This window comes from Crotalus tigris, unplaced genomic scaffold (genome assembly GCF_016545835.1).
Source record: "Crotalus tigris isolate CLP2741 ecotype Arizona unplaced genomic scaffold, ASM1654583v1 scf7180000019363.1367679, whole genome shotgun sequence".
NCBI classification, from domain to species: Eukaryota; Metazoa; Chordata; class Lepidosauria; order Squamata; family Viperidae; genus Crotalus; species Crotalus tigris.
The window spans coordinates 633,366-651,354 of NW_024097499.1; the positions used below are offsets into that span (position 1 = coordinate 633,366).

General features: G+C 41.6%; 1 protein-coding gene across 3 annotated transcripts in view; it reads left to right on the forward strand.

Moving 5' to 3' along the window:
• Positions 1-17,989, forward strand: part of HAT1 (histone acetyltransferase 1) — a 38,918-nt gene that overhangs the window by 8,014 nt on the left and 12,915 nt on the right. For all 3 annotated transcript variants that reach the window (XM_039361801.1, XM_039361802.1, XM_039361803.1), the window contains exon 4: positions 14,348-14,468. In XM_039361801.1, the coding sequence (XP_039217735.1) occupies positions 14,348-14,468 (121 nt within the window). The remainder of the gene's footprint in view (positions 1-14,347; positions 14,469-17,989) is intronic.

Genomic DNA, 17,989 nt, shown 5'->3' on the forward strand with positions numbered 1-17,989 from the left:
ATAGGTATAGAGAAAAATATAATTCCTATATATAAAGATTTCTTCAGATATGGGTAAGTGGGAATCATTTAAACCTCACTCTTTAGCTGAATAGTCTCAAAATAAATATTCCCGTATTAATTTATATTCTGGGAGGAATTCCTGCTCAAATATGACTTGTTTCTCATCTGTCATTTCTTCATAAGCATATTTTTAACACTACCCATAGAAGCAGACGTTGTTGATATTGTGGCTACTAATTTGTGGCCCCATTCTTTAAATATCTTCTTTAGTACTTAAAATATAACAGTATTTTGTGTCATTTTATAAATCCCAGTACTGATCAAAACCAAAAACAAATTTATACTTTCCCCTCTTTTTGGCCTGGAATCTTTAATCCTCTCTTGTGTCCAATTTCTAAAAACATAAAGTCTCCAATCTCTGTTATGAAATATAATAAACAAAATACTTTTATTTCTCATGGAAATATGTTTATTTTATATAGTTGGTTTCAAAAATCTTACACTAAAAGTTTCAATATTCCAAATTTACCTGGCCCCTTAACTTGCTTCTACTGTAGTATAACTTTCTTAGATCAAAATCTTCTTTACTTTTTGCCATTCATTTTAAATTCTTTAAACTCTTTACTTGTTAATTTCTCTTTTGTTCAGAAATGAAGATAGACTCACCAAATGGCTTTTCAAACATGTTCTAAAGATCTCTAACAGCTTTAAGATGATTAATAGGCAATTTCTGAAAGTGATTTGAAAGCAAGATTAGCAAACCTAGTGTACTTTAAAAGGTTCCATATAAGTGTGAGCTTGATAACTCATCTCTTTATCTCCCGTTGTTTGACTCTTTGTTCTAGAGTTTCCTCATGAGGAGCAACAGTGTAGAGCACATGTGGGTGATCTCCTGTCCTTTCCTTGTCCAATCAATCAGAATAGATTCTGGAAGGGGCCTTGGAGGTTTTCTAATCCAACCCCCCGCTCCCCCCCCCGCTCAAGCAGGAGACCGTATACCAGCAATGGCAAACCTTTTAGAGACTGAGTGCCCAAACTGCAACCCAAAACCCACTTTTTATCGCAAAGTGCCAACATAGCAATTTAACCTGAATACTGGTAAAATAACTCAAACATTAACATATTTTGTCTTAAAAAAAAAACACAATAACAGAGCTTTCAATGATACAAACAACTTTTTATTGAAAGGTAAAAGTTTGCATTTAGCATGCTTTTGAACAATTAATGTAATTTTTGCTGTTATATGCATGCTGATAATTTGTCTAATCTTGGCTCATACTTTGTAAGTTTGAGAGCAACACATGCAGCACTCAGGTCACCTGTTAGTTCTGTTACTGGTGTCAGATTTGATATAATTCATAAGATGATCCAAACAAGATAAGGAAAGCAATCCCAAGTGTTTTCATTGACTTAAAATTATTTGGCAGAGAATTCCACACTTTAAGGATTTCATTTTCAGAACTAACTGTGCTGTCCTATCTTCTCAAGTGTTTCACGCAGGTCACAGAATTTATTTTTCCAGATAGAGCTTTCTTGAAATTCTAATAGCTCTATTTCCAGATTTCCTAAATCTAACCAGTGTAAGCAGGAAAGATCAAGTTCTTCGAATTTGGTTTTATCTGGAGAAATAAGAAAATTCAGGGTTGTCCCCGTCTTACGGAACTGTAAAAATCTGTTACTAAAATTTACTTTTGCAGCTGCTACAATGCTAGAAAATTCCTTGTAGATTTCCTGATGGCTTGTAGGATTGTCTGCAAATGTTGTAGAATTTTCTAAATGCATTTTTAGATTTGGAAAATATTTCAGCTGGCCACTTTCAAGGTCTTTCAAAAACCTGCAGTTTTCTCTCAAATGTTTTGATATCACAAAACATCCTTTCTGCTCTTTTCCCTACACCTTGTAGTTGTTTGTTCAGTACATTGAATTGTACTGTAAAATCTGTAAAAAAAACAGATTGGTAACCCATGCCATATCAGTGAGCTGTGGATATTTTTGCCCTTTTTCATTCATTAAACAACCTAATTTCATCCAAGCAGGCTATAAATCTCTCCAGGACTCATCCACCGAACATTATTATACATAAGTAAACAATCATACTGTGCTTGAACCTCCTCAAAAGTGCTTGAAACTGTCGAAAACTGTCAAATTTTTTGCTGCTTTCCCTGGCACAGAGCTTCTTGATGTATAATACAGTGGAACTGAATGATTTGATGTTTTGTTTCTTTAATAAAGAACTGTATGAAACCAGATGTTGCCCTCACCGTAGAAGGTGCCCCATCACTAGTAATTGAAACCACTTTTTCTGGTCTTATGTCTTGTGGCAAAAAAGCCTCCATCACAACATTGTAGATATCTATCCCTTGTGTTCTTTCAGGCAAAGATACCAGTTTCACCAGCTCTTCTCTCATGATGTCACCAACAGCATAACACAAAATTACTGCTGGTCTTGCATGATTCTGTGCTTTCGTCCAAGCACACGGAGTAACAGGCTGCCTTTTGTAAGTCAGTGGTGAGCTGCTGACTAACATCACTTGCCATGCTCTGGACTCGATCTTTAACAGTATTTCTGCTAAGTGGCATCTCAGAGATGCATTGAATAATTTTATCCTTATTTGGGAAACCATGAAAAAGAGACAATATGGCCGTTTTGATAATATCCTCATCAGAGAGGGGCTTACCATGTTTTGCTATGCACAGTGAAATTTGAAAACTGGCAGCTGTCAGATGATTTGTTCTAGAAAGATAGTTGCAAAACCTAAGATACTGGGAATGATATTTCCTCAATTTCCCTTCAAGAAACTCTTTTCTTTCAGTTTCATCAAGTTTGGCAACACTTTTGTGGTTGGTATCAAAGTGCCGTCTGACACTTGATGTGCGATACAAAACACTTTCATTACACAGAATACATAACACTTTCCCATTGCGTTCAATCACTCCAAATGACTCTGTCCAGGCCTCTTGGAATAATCTTCCATTATCTGTTTTTGCTTTTTTTGCCATACTCATTTTGGGTGTTCAAGATGGAGCCTAAAAAAAAAACACAAAATTAAAAAAACATGAAGCACCCAATACAAATCTATCCCTATACCAAAAATAGCTAACACTATTAGTTAACATTAAAGAAATTGATATTCCCTGAATCAACAATCTACGGCAGTGATTGGGTGGCTGGCTGGCTGTATGAGTGGCTGGAACATAGGAACATAAGAAGAGTCCACTGGATCAGGCCAATGGCGCATCTAGTCCAGCTCTGTATCTCACAGTGGCCCACATCTATAATAAGGAGGTAGCACATACCCATCAGGGCTAGTAACCCATGATGGACTTTTCCTCCAGAAATTTGTCCAATCCCCTCCTGCTTGTGCGTGAATCAAACAAGCCACCAGAAACGTTACAGTAGTCAACAAGGGTTTATTGCTCTATGTTGAAAACAAAGTCAGCTCTGGGAAACTCCCCGTCCCAGTGTCCTAAATACAACCCGTCACCACACCCACCGCGCACACCCCAATTATCCCAATTACCCCCGTAGATTACAACCCCACCCACACCACACCCTGTCTCCCCATCTGTCGTCCATCGGTTCCATAGCATAGCGGCACAACCGCGCCTCCGTCCCGCCCCGTCTTCCCAGCGACCACGTCTTGTCAGACCCAGCGTTATAGTTCATCTACAGGTCAGCGTGTCCGTCCCGTATAGTCCCGGTATATCCTGTTCTATCGTTCTCCATACTAATTGGTCACGTGGTCCGCTCGTCACTGTGGAGGCGCCGGCAGCATCCCGGTAACGGCGCCGTTGATTCAGCTTACACAGGACTGCTTGGAGGAGCATGTACCGTTCAACGTCTGTAAGAAGGCCGGACTCTGGACCACATACAGGTAGGACTCACGCTGGGTCTGACATTCGGCTCCCCCTCACCACAGGGCCCTCTGAAATGGAATGTAAGAAGTTACGTATATCATCTAACCCATCCAGGGATTGTTATCTATCCCCCCTTTTCCTTGGCCTGTGCGGCCATGTCTTGTGATACCGACGGGTGAGGGCAGGGGCAAAGACATCCTCCCCCCGCACCCAGGAAGCATCAGATAAGGGGTACCCCTTCCATAATACCAGACAATACACGTTACCCCTCCGCCACCGTGAGTCTAGTATGTCTTGTATTTCATACCGTCCCGGAGTGATGGGTCCTGGAGGGTTTTTGTGGGTGTCCCCCTTTACAAGCTTCAACAAACTCACGTGGAAGACCGGGTGTATCTTACCAAATATTTCCGGCAATTGAAGTTGCACCGTAACAGGATTGATGATACGTACTATGCGGAAGGGCCCAATGTATTTTGGCGCTAGCTTCTTGCATGGTACCTGTAACTTAATATACTTGGTTGATAAGTATACCTGGTCACCCACTCGTAATTGAATTGGCATTCTACGACCCTTGTCAGCCTGATCTTTTGCTGCCTTTTCCGCTTGCTGCAATGCATGTTTTACTGTACCCCATACTTGACCTGCACGGGACAACCAATCCCCAGGTTGTTGGTCCAGGGCTTCCTGCGACCCGCCCCCGGGCAATGGAACTGGGTCGTACCCGTAAATTACTTGAAAGGGGGTTAGTCCGGTGCTTTTATGCACTGCGTTGTTATAAGCTAACTCTGCGAATGGCACGAAATCTATCCAATCCGACTGCTGGTAAGATACATAAGATCGTAGATATCGTGCAATTGCTGCGTTGGCCCGTTCCGCCGCCCCGTTGGTACAAGGATGGTATGCGGAGCTCAGTCCCTGTGTGGTTCCGATGCTTGCGAGGAATCGACGCCAGAATTGGGCCGTGAATTGAACGCCTCGGTCTGAAATAATTCGACGGGGCGCTCCATGTAGTCGATAAATGTGTTGCACAAACAATTTTGCTAACCTTCTTGCGGACGGCAGTCCCTTGCAGAGGGTAAAGTGCGCCTGCTTCGAGAATAGGTCAACTACCGTCCATATGACCGTGTAACCCCTGACGTTCGGCAACTCAACGATGAAATCCATCCCAATGTCCTGCCAGGGCCGAACTGGGTTAGATACCGATTGTAGCAATCCCATTGGTCTCTTCGGTACCACTTTCGCCTGTGCGCAAATATGACATTCCTTGACATACCGCTCAATGTCTTTCCTCAAGCTCGGCCACCAGAACCGGCGTCTCGCCAGGTGTAGCGTCTTTACAAATCCAAAATGACCTGCCACCTTGGAGTCGTGGCATTGGTGGTATACCCGATGACGCAACTCCTGAGGGATATATAACCTATTCCTATACCAGGCCAATCCATTACGATGGGTTAACAATCCGGGATTCGCCTGTAGCCAAGGATCAGTCAACAATACGGACTTCAGTTCCTCCTCAAACGTTACTACTTTTGCGCACCCATCCACCTGTGCGGAATCCATACTACATGGCGGCATAATAGCCTGGACCACCTGTTCCTTTTTACTATCGTATTGCGGTAGTCGGGAGAGTGCGTCTGCTAGGAAATTCTTTCCTCCAGGCACGACTTTCAGGTGAAATCTGAAACGCTGAAAATACTGCGCCCATTGAACGTGTTTCGGCGCCAATCTCCTTGGAGTCTGGAGGACCGTTAGGTTCTGGTGGTCCGTCCACACCTCGAAGGGGTACTGTGCACCCTCCAACAAATGGCGCCAGGTGGACAATGCCCATTTTACTGCAAATGCCTCCTTCTCCCACACCGCCCACCGTCGTTCTGTGTCGGTGAATTTTTTGGAGGTGTATGCGCACGGTTGTAGTTCACCTTGCTCATTACGTTGCATCAAGAGTGCTCCGACGGCCACATCACTGGCGTCGGCCTGTACAACGAATGGCCTACTCGGGTCAGGGTGTATTAACACCGGTTCCTCTGCAAATAGTCGTTTTAGAGACTCAAAGGCCTGTTGACAGGCCACAGTCCAATCTAATGATTGTTTCGGGTGGGGTTTTCCAGTTGTATTTTTGGTGCGTAATAATTGAGTTAACGGTAGGGCCACGTCAGCGAAAGAGGGGATGAATTGTCGGTAGAAATTGGCAAACCCCAAGAATCTCTGTAGTTGACGACGGGTTCTCGGGGCCTGCCATTCTAATACACTGCATACTTTACTAGGGTCCATTTCTATCCCCGCTGCTGACACTCTGAATCCTAAATAATCAATGCAATCTTTGTGGAACTCGCACTTTGATAATTTACAGTATAGGTTGGCATCCAATAATTTTCCCAATACCGTCCGTACTAATTGTACATGGTCCTCTAACGTCTGTGGGTAGATGAGTATGTCATCCAGATATACAAGAACGCCTCTATATAGATGGTCATGCAACACTTCGTTGATCAGCTGCATAAATACAGCTGGCGCTCCTTGTAATCCGAAAGGCATCACCTTGAATTGATAACTGCCCAGTGGACAGTTAAACGCTGTTTTCCACTCATCCCCTTCTCTAATTCGTACCCTGTAGTATGCCTCACGGAGGTCTAGTTTTGTAAAGATTTTCCCGGCCGCCAAATGGGCAAGGAGGTCTTTCATAAGTGGCAGGGGATATACTTGTTCTATACACACAGCGTTCAGACCTCGAAAGTCTACACATAACCTTAACCCCCCGTCCTTTTTCCCCTGGAATATGACGGGGGCCGCTATCTTCGAACGTGCTGGCTCTATAAAGCCCCTAGCCAGGTTTTTATCAATGTATTTCCTCATCTCCTGCAATTCTGCGAATGTCATAGGGTACATCCTGGGTTTGGGTAGCTTGGCACCAGGAACAAGTTCGATGGCACAATCTGTCGGTCTGTGAGGTGGCAAACTGTCACACTCCTGCTCGCTGAACACCGCCGCGAGATCATCATATACCTGTGGGTACTGGACCTCACCCCTCTCCTGCACCGTTTTTGAGGCGTTCAATTTCCTATCCCTATCCTGGTCATACGGGGCCCGTGGTTGGGGACCCACTGCAAGCCTTAGATGCCGAGAGCCATCCGTCCACCAGATGGTTGGTGTCCACTTATCCATCCACGCCAATCCAAGAATAACAGATTCGGACATAGTAGGAACGACTATAAATCTTATAATTTCCCAATGACCCCCTATATCCATTCTGACAGGTTCTGTCACCAATGTGGTTGGGGCCCCTCCTAACAAAGAGCCATCCACCTGCTCGAAGCGAATTGGAGACTTTAGTCGGGCCACCCTAATCCGCATCTGTTGCACTACTCCCTTACTGATTAGGCACCTGGTGCACCCTGTGTCTAGTAATGCCGGAAAGGGCATCGACTCACCAGTAACCGGGCTTGTCAACATGATCGGGATGGTGAAGGGGACGATGGGTTCACTCACCATTGGATCCTCCACCGACCCTTCCTCCTCGTATTCCTGCAATATAGGGGACGCATCATCAGGGGGTTGCTGGATGGGCGTCTGTCCCAGTTGGTAGGCAACCCGTGACTTCTCTGCTGTTCTCTTTGGTGTGGCGCCTGGTGTACCAATCGCCGTTGGTGTACCTATTGGCTTGGGTATTCCACACTCCGCAGCCCGGTGGCCCGGCCGGTTGCAGCGGAAGCATCTGAAGATGGGCCTTGGACGTACCGTACCCGGCACGGCCTGCATGGCGCCATCCACGGGCTGGTCCTGAGTCCGGCGGGGTCTATCCCCACGCCCTCCGGGACGATCCCGCAACCCAATGTCCAACTCTACTGCTGCCCTAAACCAATCAGCCAGACGCCCCACCACCCCCCTGACTATACATGCTTGACGTATGGTGGTATCCAGGCCAGTGCGGAAGTGGTGAATTAGCAAGCTGTCTGGCCACGACCTAAGTCTCCCTGCCACCCTTTGGAACTCGCGAATGTATTCCTGCACTGGTCTACCCTTTTGCTGCAAACCCACTAACTGGGCCTCTGCCCGTTGTAGGCGTGTTGGGTCCTCAAACCTCATTTTCAGTGCATCGAGGAAAAGGCCCACGTCGGCTAGCTCCCTAGCCTGGTCGCTATATAGGTCTGCGGCCCAAGCAGCGGCCTCTCCTTGCAAGCTCCCGGTTACCGCGACCACCATTGCCCAATTGGACGAGTACAGGGTTGTATAACGGTCCAGATGGTTAAGTAGGTGGCTAAGGAATACTGCCAGGCGATCCGGATCTCCGTCGAATGTGAGTGAAATCGGTGGAGGATTCCATATCATATGCTGAGGCCATGGGGCCGACACCTGGCCACCATACGGGGCCGTCTCTGGATGCGCCATAGGACGGGATCCTGCTCCCAGGGATCCCGCCCCGTCCCCATCAGGACCTTCCGGTTGAGCCCGCACTCCCCGTGTATCCAGTCCATACCGTGGGCGCTCGGTTCCGGTTTGCCTTGCCACTGGGTCCCGGAGTGTAAAGCGACCACCTGGCTGTAGTTTAAACTCTGGGCTTGATAATTGGAAATGGGACACATAAGTTGGGCTGTCCTTAGCAGGGCTGCGGATGGTAGCTGGATAAATACGTTCCCCGAATTGTTCCCTAAGAACCTCTAACGTATATTGTCCTGGGGCTGTGGAACAGCTCCAGTCCTCTTCATCATCTCCGGTCATCCGGCATTCCCTCCAGCCGGTGAAACTGGGTGCCAATCGCCGTCCCCTACCATCCTCCGGGAGGCCTGAGGCTGAACTGAGCCACCACTCGCCGTCTGCCGACGTTGGTCTGCGCTGCCTGGTCCCTAGCTCCGCAGCCGCAGGGATGCGTCCCCTCTCCTTCGGGCGCACCGCTGGCTGCTCCTCCCCCCCGACTCCGGCATCCGGGCTCTCCAGCTGCTCGTCGGCCTCCGTAGGCTCCTCGCCAACAACCGGGTCCTCTCCCTGTGTCCCCTCGGCCATAGCTCCGCAGTACCAGCTGGCCGCGAAGTGAGTGTGAGAGCTGACTTAATGTAAGAACGTCCTGCTTGTGCGTGAATCAAACAAGCCACCAGGAACGTTGCAGTAGTCAACAAGGGTTTATTGCTCTATGTTGAAAACAAAGTCAGCTCTGGGAAACTCCCCGTCCCAGTGTCCTAAATACAACCCGTCACCACACCCACCGCGCACGCCCCAATTATCCCAATTACCCCCGTAGATTACAACCCCACCCACACCACACCCTGTCTCCCCATCTGTCGTCCATCGGTTCCATAGCATAGCGGCACAACCGCGCCTCCGTCCCGCCCCATCTTCCCAGCGACCACGTCTTGTCAGACCCAGCGTTATAGTTCATCTACAGGTCAGCGTGTCCGTCCCATATAGTCCCGGTATATCCTGTTCTATCGTTCTCCATACTAATTGGTCACGTGGTCCGCTCGTCACTGTGGAGGCGCCGGCAGCATCCCGGTAACGGCGCCGTTGATTCAGCTTACACAGGACTGCTTGGAGGAGCATGTACCGTTCAACGTCTGTAAGAAGGCCGGACTCTGGACCACACACAGGTAGGACTCATGCTGGGTCTGACAGCATCTAGGCTAGATGCCATCGCCACATCCTGTGGCAAGGAGGTCCACAAATTAATTACATGCTGTGTAAGTGGATGTTCCTCTTTTATTGAGCAGGGGGAGAGTAACTGGTCCTCTGCACCCCAGCAGTGTCTTTTCTGGTGGCTGTCTGCTGGTGTTCTTTTGCTTCTTTTTACATTGTGAGCCCCTTAGGGAGAGGGAGCAGTTAGAAAAGTGAAATATAAATACTGTCAATAATAGTAATACTGTGCAAGATTGCATTTATTGTTTTATTAAGCCAGCAGTTTCCTAGTTGGATGGCTGCATCATGCTATATTTCAGAGGCCCTGAAACTTTTTAAACGGGGCCAGTTCATTGTTCCTCAGACTATTGGGGGGGGGGCAGACTATAGTTTGAAAAAATTAATGATTATAGAACAATGTAAAACCAAGAATAAAATGAAAAAATGAAACAAGAAAAATGAATTGGTTAATTATTTGAATGAGTTTCTAAGCGAAGAAAATATACAAGAGGATACTTTTTAAAATTTCTAAGAGGGAAGTGGAATGTATTTTAAGTTTTTATTAAAAAATATCTGAATTAATTGTTTGTCTATATTTGAATATTTTATTCTGGGTTCATTTTTTTACTTGCACTGAAAGAATTCTTATGCACATTGCACGTATCCTATTTGTAGTGCAAAAAAAACAGGACAAAACAATACAATATTTAAAATGAAGAATAATTTTAAAAACATGAGCCAGGGCTTTTCAACTTTTTCAGAAATTGTACTACTTTTAGGACATGACAATATTCGAGTACCACCAGTGCTTACCAAGATGTCAAAAACTTGATGACTAAAAAAAAGAGGGGGATTTTGAGTTTTATTGGTTAGATCATTTGTTGTTATAGAAATGGCTAGTTTATAATATTATGGAAAAGTAAAAAGTTGAGGTTCATTGTTAATGCTTCCTTCTACTCCTGCAACAGAGAAAGTTAGAAGTCAGTGCCTTTTCTTTTTCCCTTCTCCTCCTCACTTTTCCCTTTTTCTCACACCCTTCGCTAGCAAAAGCCCCCCCCCTCACACTTTGCTCATAAAAGCCTCCACTCACTCTCACTCACTCCTCCGTCTCTTTCAAAGGCACCTTGTCGGTCTCTCCCTCACTCACTCCGTCTCTTTCAAAGGCCTCTTGCTCGCTCGCTCACTTGCCCTGTCGCTTCCAAATGCCACTTGCTCACTCACTCGTTCACTTAATGCCCCATCACTTTCAAACGCCACTTGCTCGCTCGCTCACTCTCTCACTCACTGCCCCAGAGGGGAGCAGCCCAGCTCTGCGTCTCTCTGACTTTCTAGTAACGAACTCTGGAGAACTCTGTGCTGGGGCGACAGCGTGCATGCCCACAGAGAGGGCTCTGAGTGCCCCCTCTGGCACACCTGTTATAGGTTCGCCACCACTGCCCTATACTATTTCAGACTGCTGGCTGTCCAGTCTTTTCTTAAAAACCTCTAGTGATGAAACAGCTACAAAGTCTAAAGGCAAGCTATTCCACTGGTTAATTATCCTCACTGTTAGGAAGTTTCTCCTTAATTCTAGGTTGCTTCTGTCCTTGATTAGTTTCTATCCATTGTTTCTTGTCTTGCCTTCTGGTGCTTTAGAAAATAAATTGACCCTCTCTTCTTTGTGGCAGCCCCTCAAATATTGGAATACTGCTATCATGTCATTCTAGTCCTTCTTCCCTCTAGACTGGCCATACTCAATTCCTGCAACTGTTCTTCATATATTTTGTCTCCAGGCCCTTAATCATTTTAGTTGCTCTTCTTTGCACTTTTTCCAGAGTCTCAACATCTTTTTTGTAATGTGGTGACCAAAACTGGATGCAGTAGTCCAGGTGTGGTCTTTCTAAGGATTTATAAAGAGGTACTAATATTTCATGTGATTTTGATTCTATACCTCTGTTTATACAACCAAGAATTGTATTAGCTTTTTTGGCTGCACATGCACACTGCTGACTCATGTTTAAGTGATCGTCCACTAGGACTCCAAGGTCCCTCTCATGGTTACTGTTCTTGAGCCAAGTTTTACCTAATCTGTATTTGTACCTTTGGTTTTTCCTGCCTATGTGTAAAACCTTGCTTTTCTCCACATTAAATTTCATCTTGTTGGATAGGGCCCGTTGTTCAAGTCTGTCAAGATATTTTTGGATCCTGAGCTTGTCTTCTGTGGTGTTGGCTATTCCTGCCAGCTTAGCGTCATCTGCAAATTTGATGAGTTCGCCTTTTATTCCCTCATCTAAGTCATTTATGAAGAAATTGAAGACGGAATCTTGTGGTACCCCACTGCTTTCTTCTCTCCATGTAGATGTAGTACCATTAAGGACTAGTTGAGTACAATTTGTCAGCCATCTATTTAGTGGTAATGCTGTCTATCCCACATTTTTCTAGTTTACCAAGAAGTAGGTTGTGGTCAAATGCCTTGCTGAACTCAAAGTATGATACGTCCACAGCATTTCATTGGTCGACTAATTTAGTCACTTTGTCAAAGAATGAAATAAGATTGGTTTGGCATGATCTATTTTTTACTAGTGCTGGCTACTAGTTATAACTTTATTTGTTTCTAGATGCTCACAGATCTGGTTTTTTTATTATTATTATTTTTTCCCGTATCTTCCCAGGTACTGATGTTGGGCTGATTGGTCTGTAGTTTCCTATGCCTGGTTTGTTTGTTTGTTTCCTTTTTTGAAGATGGGAACCACATCAGCTCTTTTCCAATCCTCTGGCAGTTTCCCAGTACTCCTGGATTATTTAAAGATATAGTACAAGTATAGTTCTGAGATAATATCTGCCAGAACTATACTTGGGATCCATCCATCAAGTACTGGTGATTTATATCAATCAAGATCAGATAGGTGTTCTCTTACCATTTTCTTGCTTATTTTAATTTTTATTTCTAGTTTGTCTTTTACAGTACATTTTTGGTACGTTGGGCTATAATTTATTTTTGTGTGAAGATTGATGCAAAGAATGAGTTAAGCAGCTGTTTTTTCCCTACTGCCGGTTACTTCCTTGCCATCTTCTCTCTTTAGTGGACTGACTGTTTCCTTGACTTTTTTCTTGTTATTTATATTGTATGTGGAAAGAAACTTTTTTTGATTATCTTTGACTTTTGCTGCAAGTCTTCGTTCATTCTGAGCCTTTGCTTTCCTGATATCTTTGCAGATTCGGGCTATCTGCTGATGTTCTGCCTTAATTATGTGTCCCTCTTTTCATTTTTTTGTACTTGTCCTTTTTGTCTTTCAGTTTATCAGAGAGATCGTTGCACATTACAGTGCTTTTGGAGGTTCCCTAAAGTGTAGAACTAGATTTGTCATATGAAATAATAAGCTGCTATTTTAGAAATATGAACCTTAATGTCTTTTGGGTATGTGGTTCTTTAGCTCTGATTAAAGCTAGAGCTTAATTGTTATGAATGTCATGGCACTCAATTTTTCTTTATTGTTTAAACTTTTATGCCAACATACTCTATTTCACTCCAAGAAGTTAACAACAATAACAAAAATTCTTCAATGTAGTTTAAACATCCATGGTAAACAGGAACACAATTACTTTAAATTAAGTTTAAAATAAAGATAAAAATGAGCAGCACCAATGTTAACAAATTAACAAGTCTACCTTTTGGTATGTGTGTGTGTGCGTCTGTGTGTGGAGAAATTATACCAGGAGGTGTATGATGCAATATTGGAAACTACTGAATTTCTGGATGAATGAATTAAAGTTGAATCCAAACAAGACTGGGTAATTATTGTCCATCACATGGTCTGACATCTCCAGTGTTGTCTAACAGTATCATTGTCCATGAAGATACAAGTTTGCAATTTGATTCTGCTGGATGGGGCTTTCACCCAACTTCATCTGGTGCATTAATTGCTATCTTACCTAAATTTAAGGACTTTGCAATAGGGCTTACACCCTCATTTTCACTTGCTTAAATTAATACAATGTGCTATATATGATTGCCTGTGAACACCACCCAGAAACTTCAGAATGCAACAGCAGCCTAACTACTAGCTAGCCTGTATCAATTATAAGCACATTACACCTGTGTTCTAGGCCCCACACTGGCTTGCTGTTGACTTTAAAGTTCTATTTTTGACCTTTTAAATCCTGGACTTGGGTCTACTATAAAGTATCTTCAGGACTATTTTCAATCTGCTACAACTTTTGTAAATTGCTTAACCTGAATATTTGGAATATTTGACTTTGATTGCTGCCATCCATTTATTTATAAGTTTTTAAATTATTTTTGTAATTGTTTTTATGTATTATATATTATATGTGTATTTCATTGATTTTTATGCTATAATATTACAGCATAATAATATGTTTTATTGCTAATGCCTGAATACATTGGGGAAGCTTATAAAATAATACTAAAAGATTTTTCTCCGGGTACTCATGGCAAATGAATTATAATTTCAATGAGAAATAATATCTTTGTGATTGTGTTGGCACATCTCAGCAGTGATTTGTTCTGTGTTTCTAGCTGAATTGTTTTAGGTGAATAAATCAAATTAGAAACAATTAGTTGTCAATTGCATCCAAGTGACTTGGAATGATATATAAATATTAATGGTTTTCAGGGTTATTCTTGGTTCATTTTTATACTCTACCAAATCCAGTAATAAATCCCCAGAGGTACAAAGCAAGAACAACTAAAATTGAAATAATGAAATCAGAAGTTGGCCAAACAACTCAATTTCTCATCTACAAGATGGTCTTGCTCAAGAAACTATAATTAATTAAAACAAATTATGGATTACTGTGATGTATGATCATTGTCTTAGGAATTGACTAGTTTTCAACTGTAGACGGGTATTTCAGTAATTGAATTTGTGTTTCTCCTACAGTGAGGTTGCCTTTGGTTACAAGGGACTGAAGATTCTTTTGTACTACGTCGCTGGTAACTTGTCAACACTCTTTCGCATTGATTATACATCAAAAGTTAATGAGAATTTTGAGTGTGTGGAGGTAAAATCAAATATTCAGATGTCATCTAAACTCGCTAAGGTTGCTTCTCTTCAACTTTTTATGCTCACATGTTTATTTTCAAATTCCTTCACTACCATATAATCCATATACATTGTATTGATTGTGGTTTAATCAGGCTCTTTTGCTTAATTTTAAAATGTGATTTGAAATGTGTACAATAATTTTCCATTGTAACGACTCTGAACACAGTAACTAAAATGAGTAGAGCTATTGAACATTTTTTTTCTGCTTAAAAGCATGTTTTATATATTTTATTATTGTCCTCAGAATAATGTTTAATGAGTATTGTAAACAAGCTTTCTATGAATTTGTCATCCTTTATACAAGTAAATTGCATACGCATCAGAAGTCTAACATTATTTCATGCTTCAGGTATAAACCGCTGAAGAAATTCTCACTTATATGGTTGTATTTATCTGTATCTAGTAGTTTGAAATAGAACTGATGTAAAACTATAATTTGTCTGCTCTCATGGGCCACTTCAGAATTACCACATGGCAGCTCTAAATATAAGAAATTCTATTTTATATTGCTGGTCATTTCTGAGTATTGTGAGAATGTGATAATGCTAGGTTTAAGGTAGGAAGCTACAGCTCTCTTTTCATCAGGACCAAAACATTGTTGCTTTTCAGCATTTGATATTGGTATTCTTAATCATCAGAACTAAAGTAGACTGTTGGTTGGGCTCAAGAATTCAAACTGTTTCTCAGGAATCCTTTTACTTATGTGCTGGTACTCTTTTTTTTACTTTTGAGTACCAAAACTAGGAAGATGGATAGAATGCCCTTGGAATGCTTTCCATATTGCAGAGTAATTTAGATATATTTTTGTTTATATTTTGATATTTTTTGACATTGAAAATTAAGATAAAGGTAGATTATAGATTTAGGCTAACAATATGTGAAAAAAACCCTGAGCCGTAAATATATTATTTTATTTTTTAATGTGGGGGAGGGGAGTTGTGGAATTATGCTAATAAAATATTACCTCAGTGTTTACATTGAATCTGCTTTTACTTGTCCACAATTTTGGCAACCCAGACCAGTTGGTTCAGTTGATGCAAAAAAATGATAGGCTGTTAACCAGCACACAAGACCAGAAACATTAGCCTGAGTTATTGACAATGGCTTGTTTTTATGGCATTTTACCTATATTAATAGTTGGCTTGAGCGCCTTGTGAATAAAAAAATGGGATATAAATCAAAAGGAAGAACTATCTTTTTTTAGATCAATGCTGACTTTCATGAGCCTAATGATAGGATGTTTAACATGGTGGGATAAAAATGTATTACAGAATAATGCTACATTAAAAATAGCTAGGTTTTATTTCTTGGCCTTCTGTTTTTATTATAATAGTTTATAAGAGTTACGTTGGCAACTGTAGCACAGTTAAAGGCAGCCTTCTTGTATTTTTACAAACATAGATTTAGTTTAGAAAAAAATGTCTTTTAGCCTTGTTCAGACTACTTTAATCAGTTCCATAAGATGAAAGCAAATTTGTAGAACTGTGAACCTTAATTACACAACAACATCTTAGAAATATAAAGTTGATATATGAATGTTAATAGCATCCAGGGGTTAAGAATGAAGTATGCAATGGCTGAACTCTATCCATACTCTGCATCCCAAAATATAGCTAATAGTGAAGTATTATTCCTTTGCAGGTGCATTGCTTCTACTTAGGGGGATAACAGTTGAAAGGACTGCCATTAGCAGTGTGTTGTATTAGCCTTTTGTAGTGTATTTTGTCCTAAGCATCTTAATTTCCCAGTTTTGAATGCTAAGTAGCAAAGGTCTTGGTTTAGAATTAATACTCATCATGCATGTAAGCGGTGTGAAAGAGCTGCTTAGTAAGTTAACACAAAGTGTTCTTGTGTCAATCCTTATGGAAATAGATACAATACAAACATTACAGCTGAACTCATGACAAACTCCATTAAGTAAAAACCTGGGCTCATTGTTCAGAGCATGGTTTGAATAGAATGTAAGCTCATTTTGTTGAACGTAATGTCAGGCTTTTAGGAGTTGTATTGAGGGGGAAGGGTTTTGTTAAGTTGAGACCAATTCATTAAGTTTTATTGCCTGGTGAGAAGCAGCAATACATTATTATTAAACTTCATCAGATATTCATGGCTAAAGAGAAGTAGTAAATGTATTCAATCAAATGGCCGTTTGGGGGCCTGAAAAGGATTATGATGTCTGCTCAGCTGATAGTCTATCACATTTACTTTGACTATTTAATAAGGCTACTCTTAATTCAGTTTTTGCTTATAAAATGTGTACTGTTTTTCTCATCCTTTGGTTAAATTAGATTTAAAAATAAGTTCTCTACTTATAGTTGTTTGCAGTCATTAAATTGCTAAAGTAATTTGAGGTAGGATAGTATTTTCTGGCCTTTCTTGATATTTGCGTGATTGGATTTTTCTTCAGTTGATCTTCATACTGGGGCTGTCAAGCCCTAATTTGTTTGGGTTGCTTTTGTTTAGCTTCAAGGATATAAGAATGGATGGAATATGCACTGCTCAGAAATAGCAATCATATGGAGGGTGTGTCTTTTTAAATTTTCTTTTATTTACTGGATAGTCACATAGTGCTGGCCAAGTGCACAACATAATCCCATGCCATTAGTTTTCTTCCCACTGCTGCACTCAAGCTCTCAAAATATTGGTCATGCTTTTGTAAATAATCATTATATTAGTAAAAATATACAGATAGCCTCGACTTACAACAGTTCATTTAGTGACCATTCAAAGTAACAAGAATACTGAAAAAAGTGATTCATGACCATATTTCACATGATTGTTGCAGCATCCCCACGATCACGTGATCAAAATTCAGATGCTTGGCAACTGGTTCGTATTTATGACCGTTGCAGTGTCTCGGGGTCATGTGATCACCTTTTGCAATCTTCTGACAAGCAAAGGAAATGGGAAAGCCAGGTTCATTTAACAATCTTGTTACTAACTTAACAACTACAGTGATTCACTTAACAACTGTGGCAAGAAAGGTCATAAAAATGAGGCAAAATTCACTTAACAATCGTCTCACTTAGCAATATAAATTTGGGACTCAGTTGTGGTTATATGTTGAGGACTATCTGTACTGGGAATAGGAAATATTGTGTCAGGTGAAATATTTTTCTGAAAATAAAAATGCATATGTACTCTTCAAAATCAGTATTTTTTAAAAAAAGAAAATCCCTTTTCTGTAATTTATGCTTTCTCTTGGTCTTTTTTATTATGACTTTGATTTATAGGTAGTCCTTAACTTACAACCATAATTGAACCCGAAATTTAGGTCATAAGTTGTTATGATAGTTAAGTGAAATGCCCACATGACTGCCTTGCTCAAGGACAGCAATCCTGGCTCTCACCATTGCAATTGTTAAGCAGACACAGCAACAGAACAGCAGCTCCCATTCTTACACAAAAGAGAACTGCAGACCTGGGCTGGAGAAAAGAAGCTTAGATCTTTGTGATCAAAGCTTCTTTTCTCTAGCC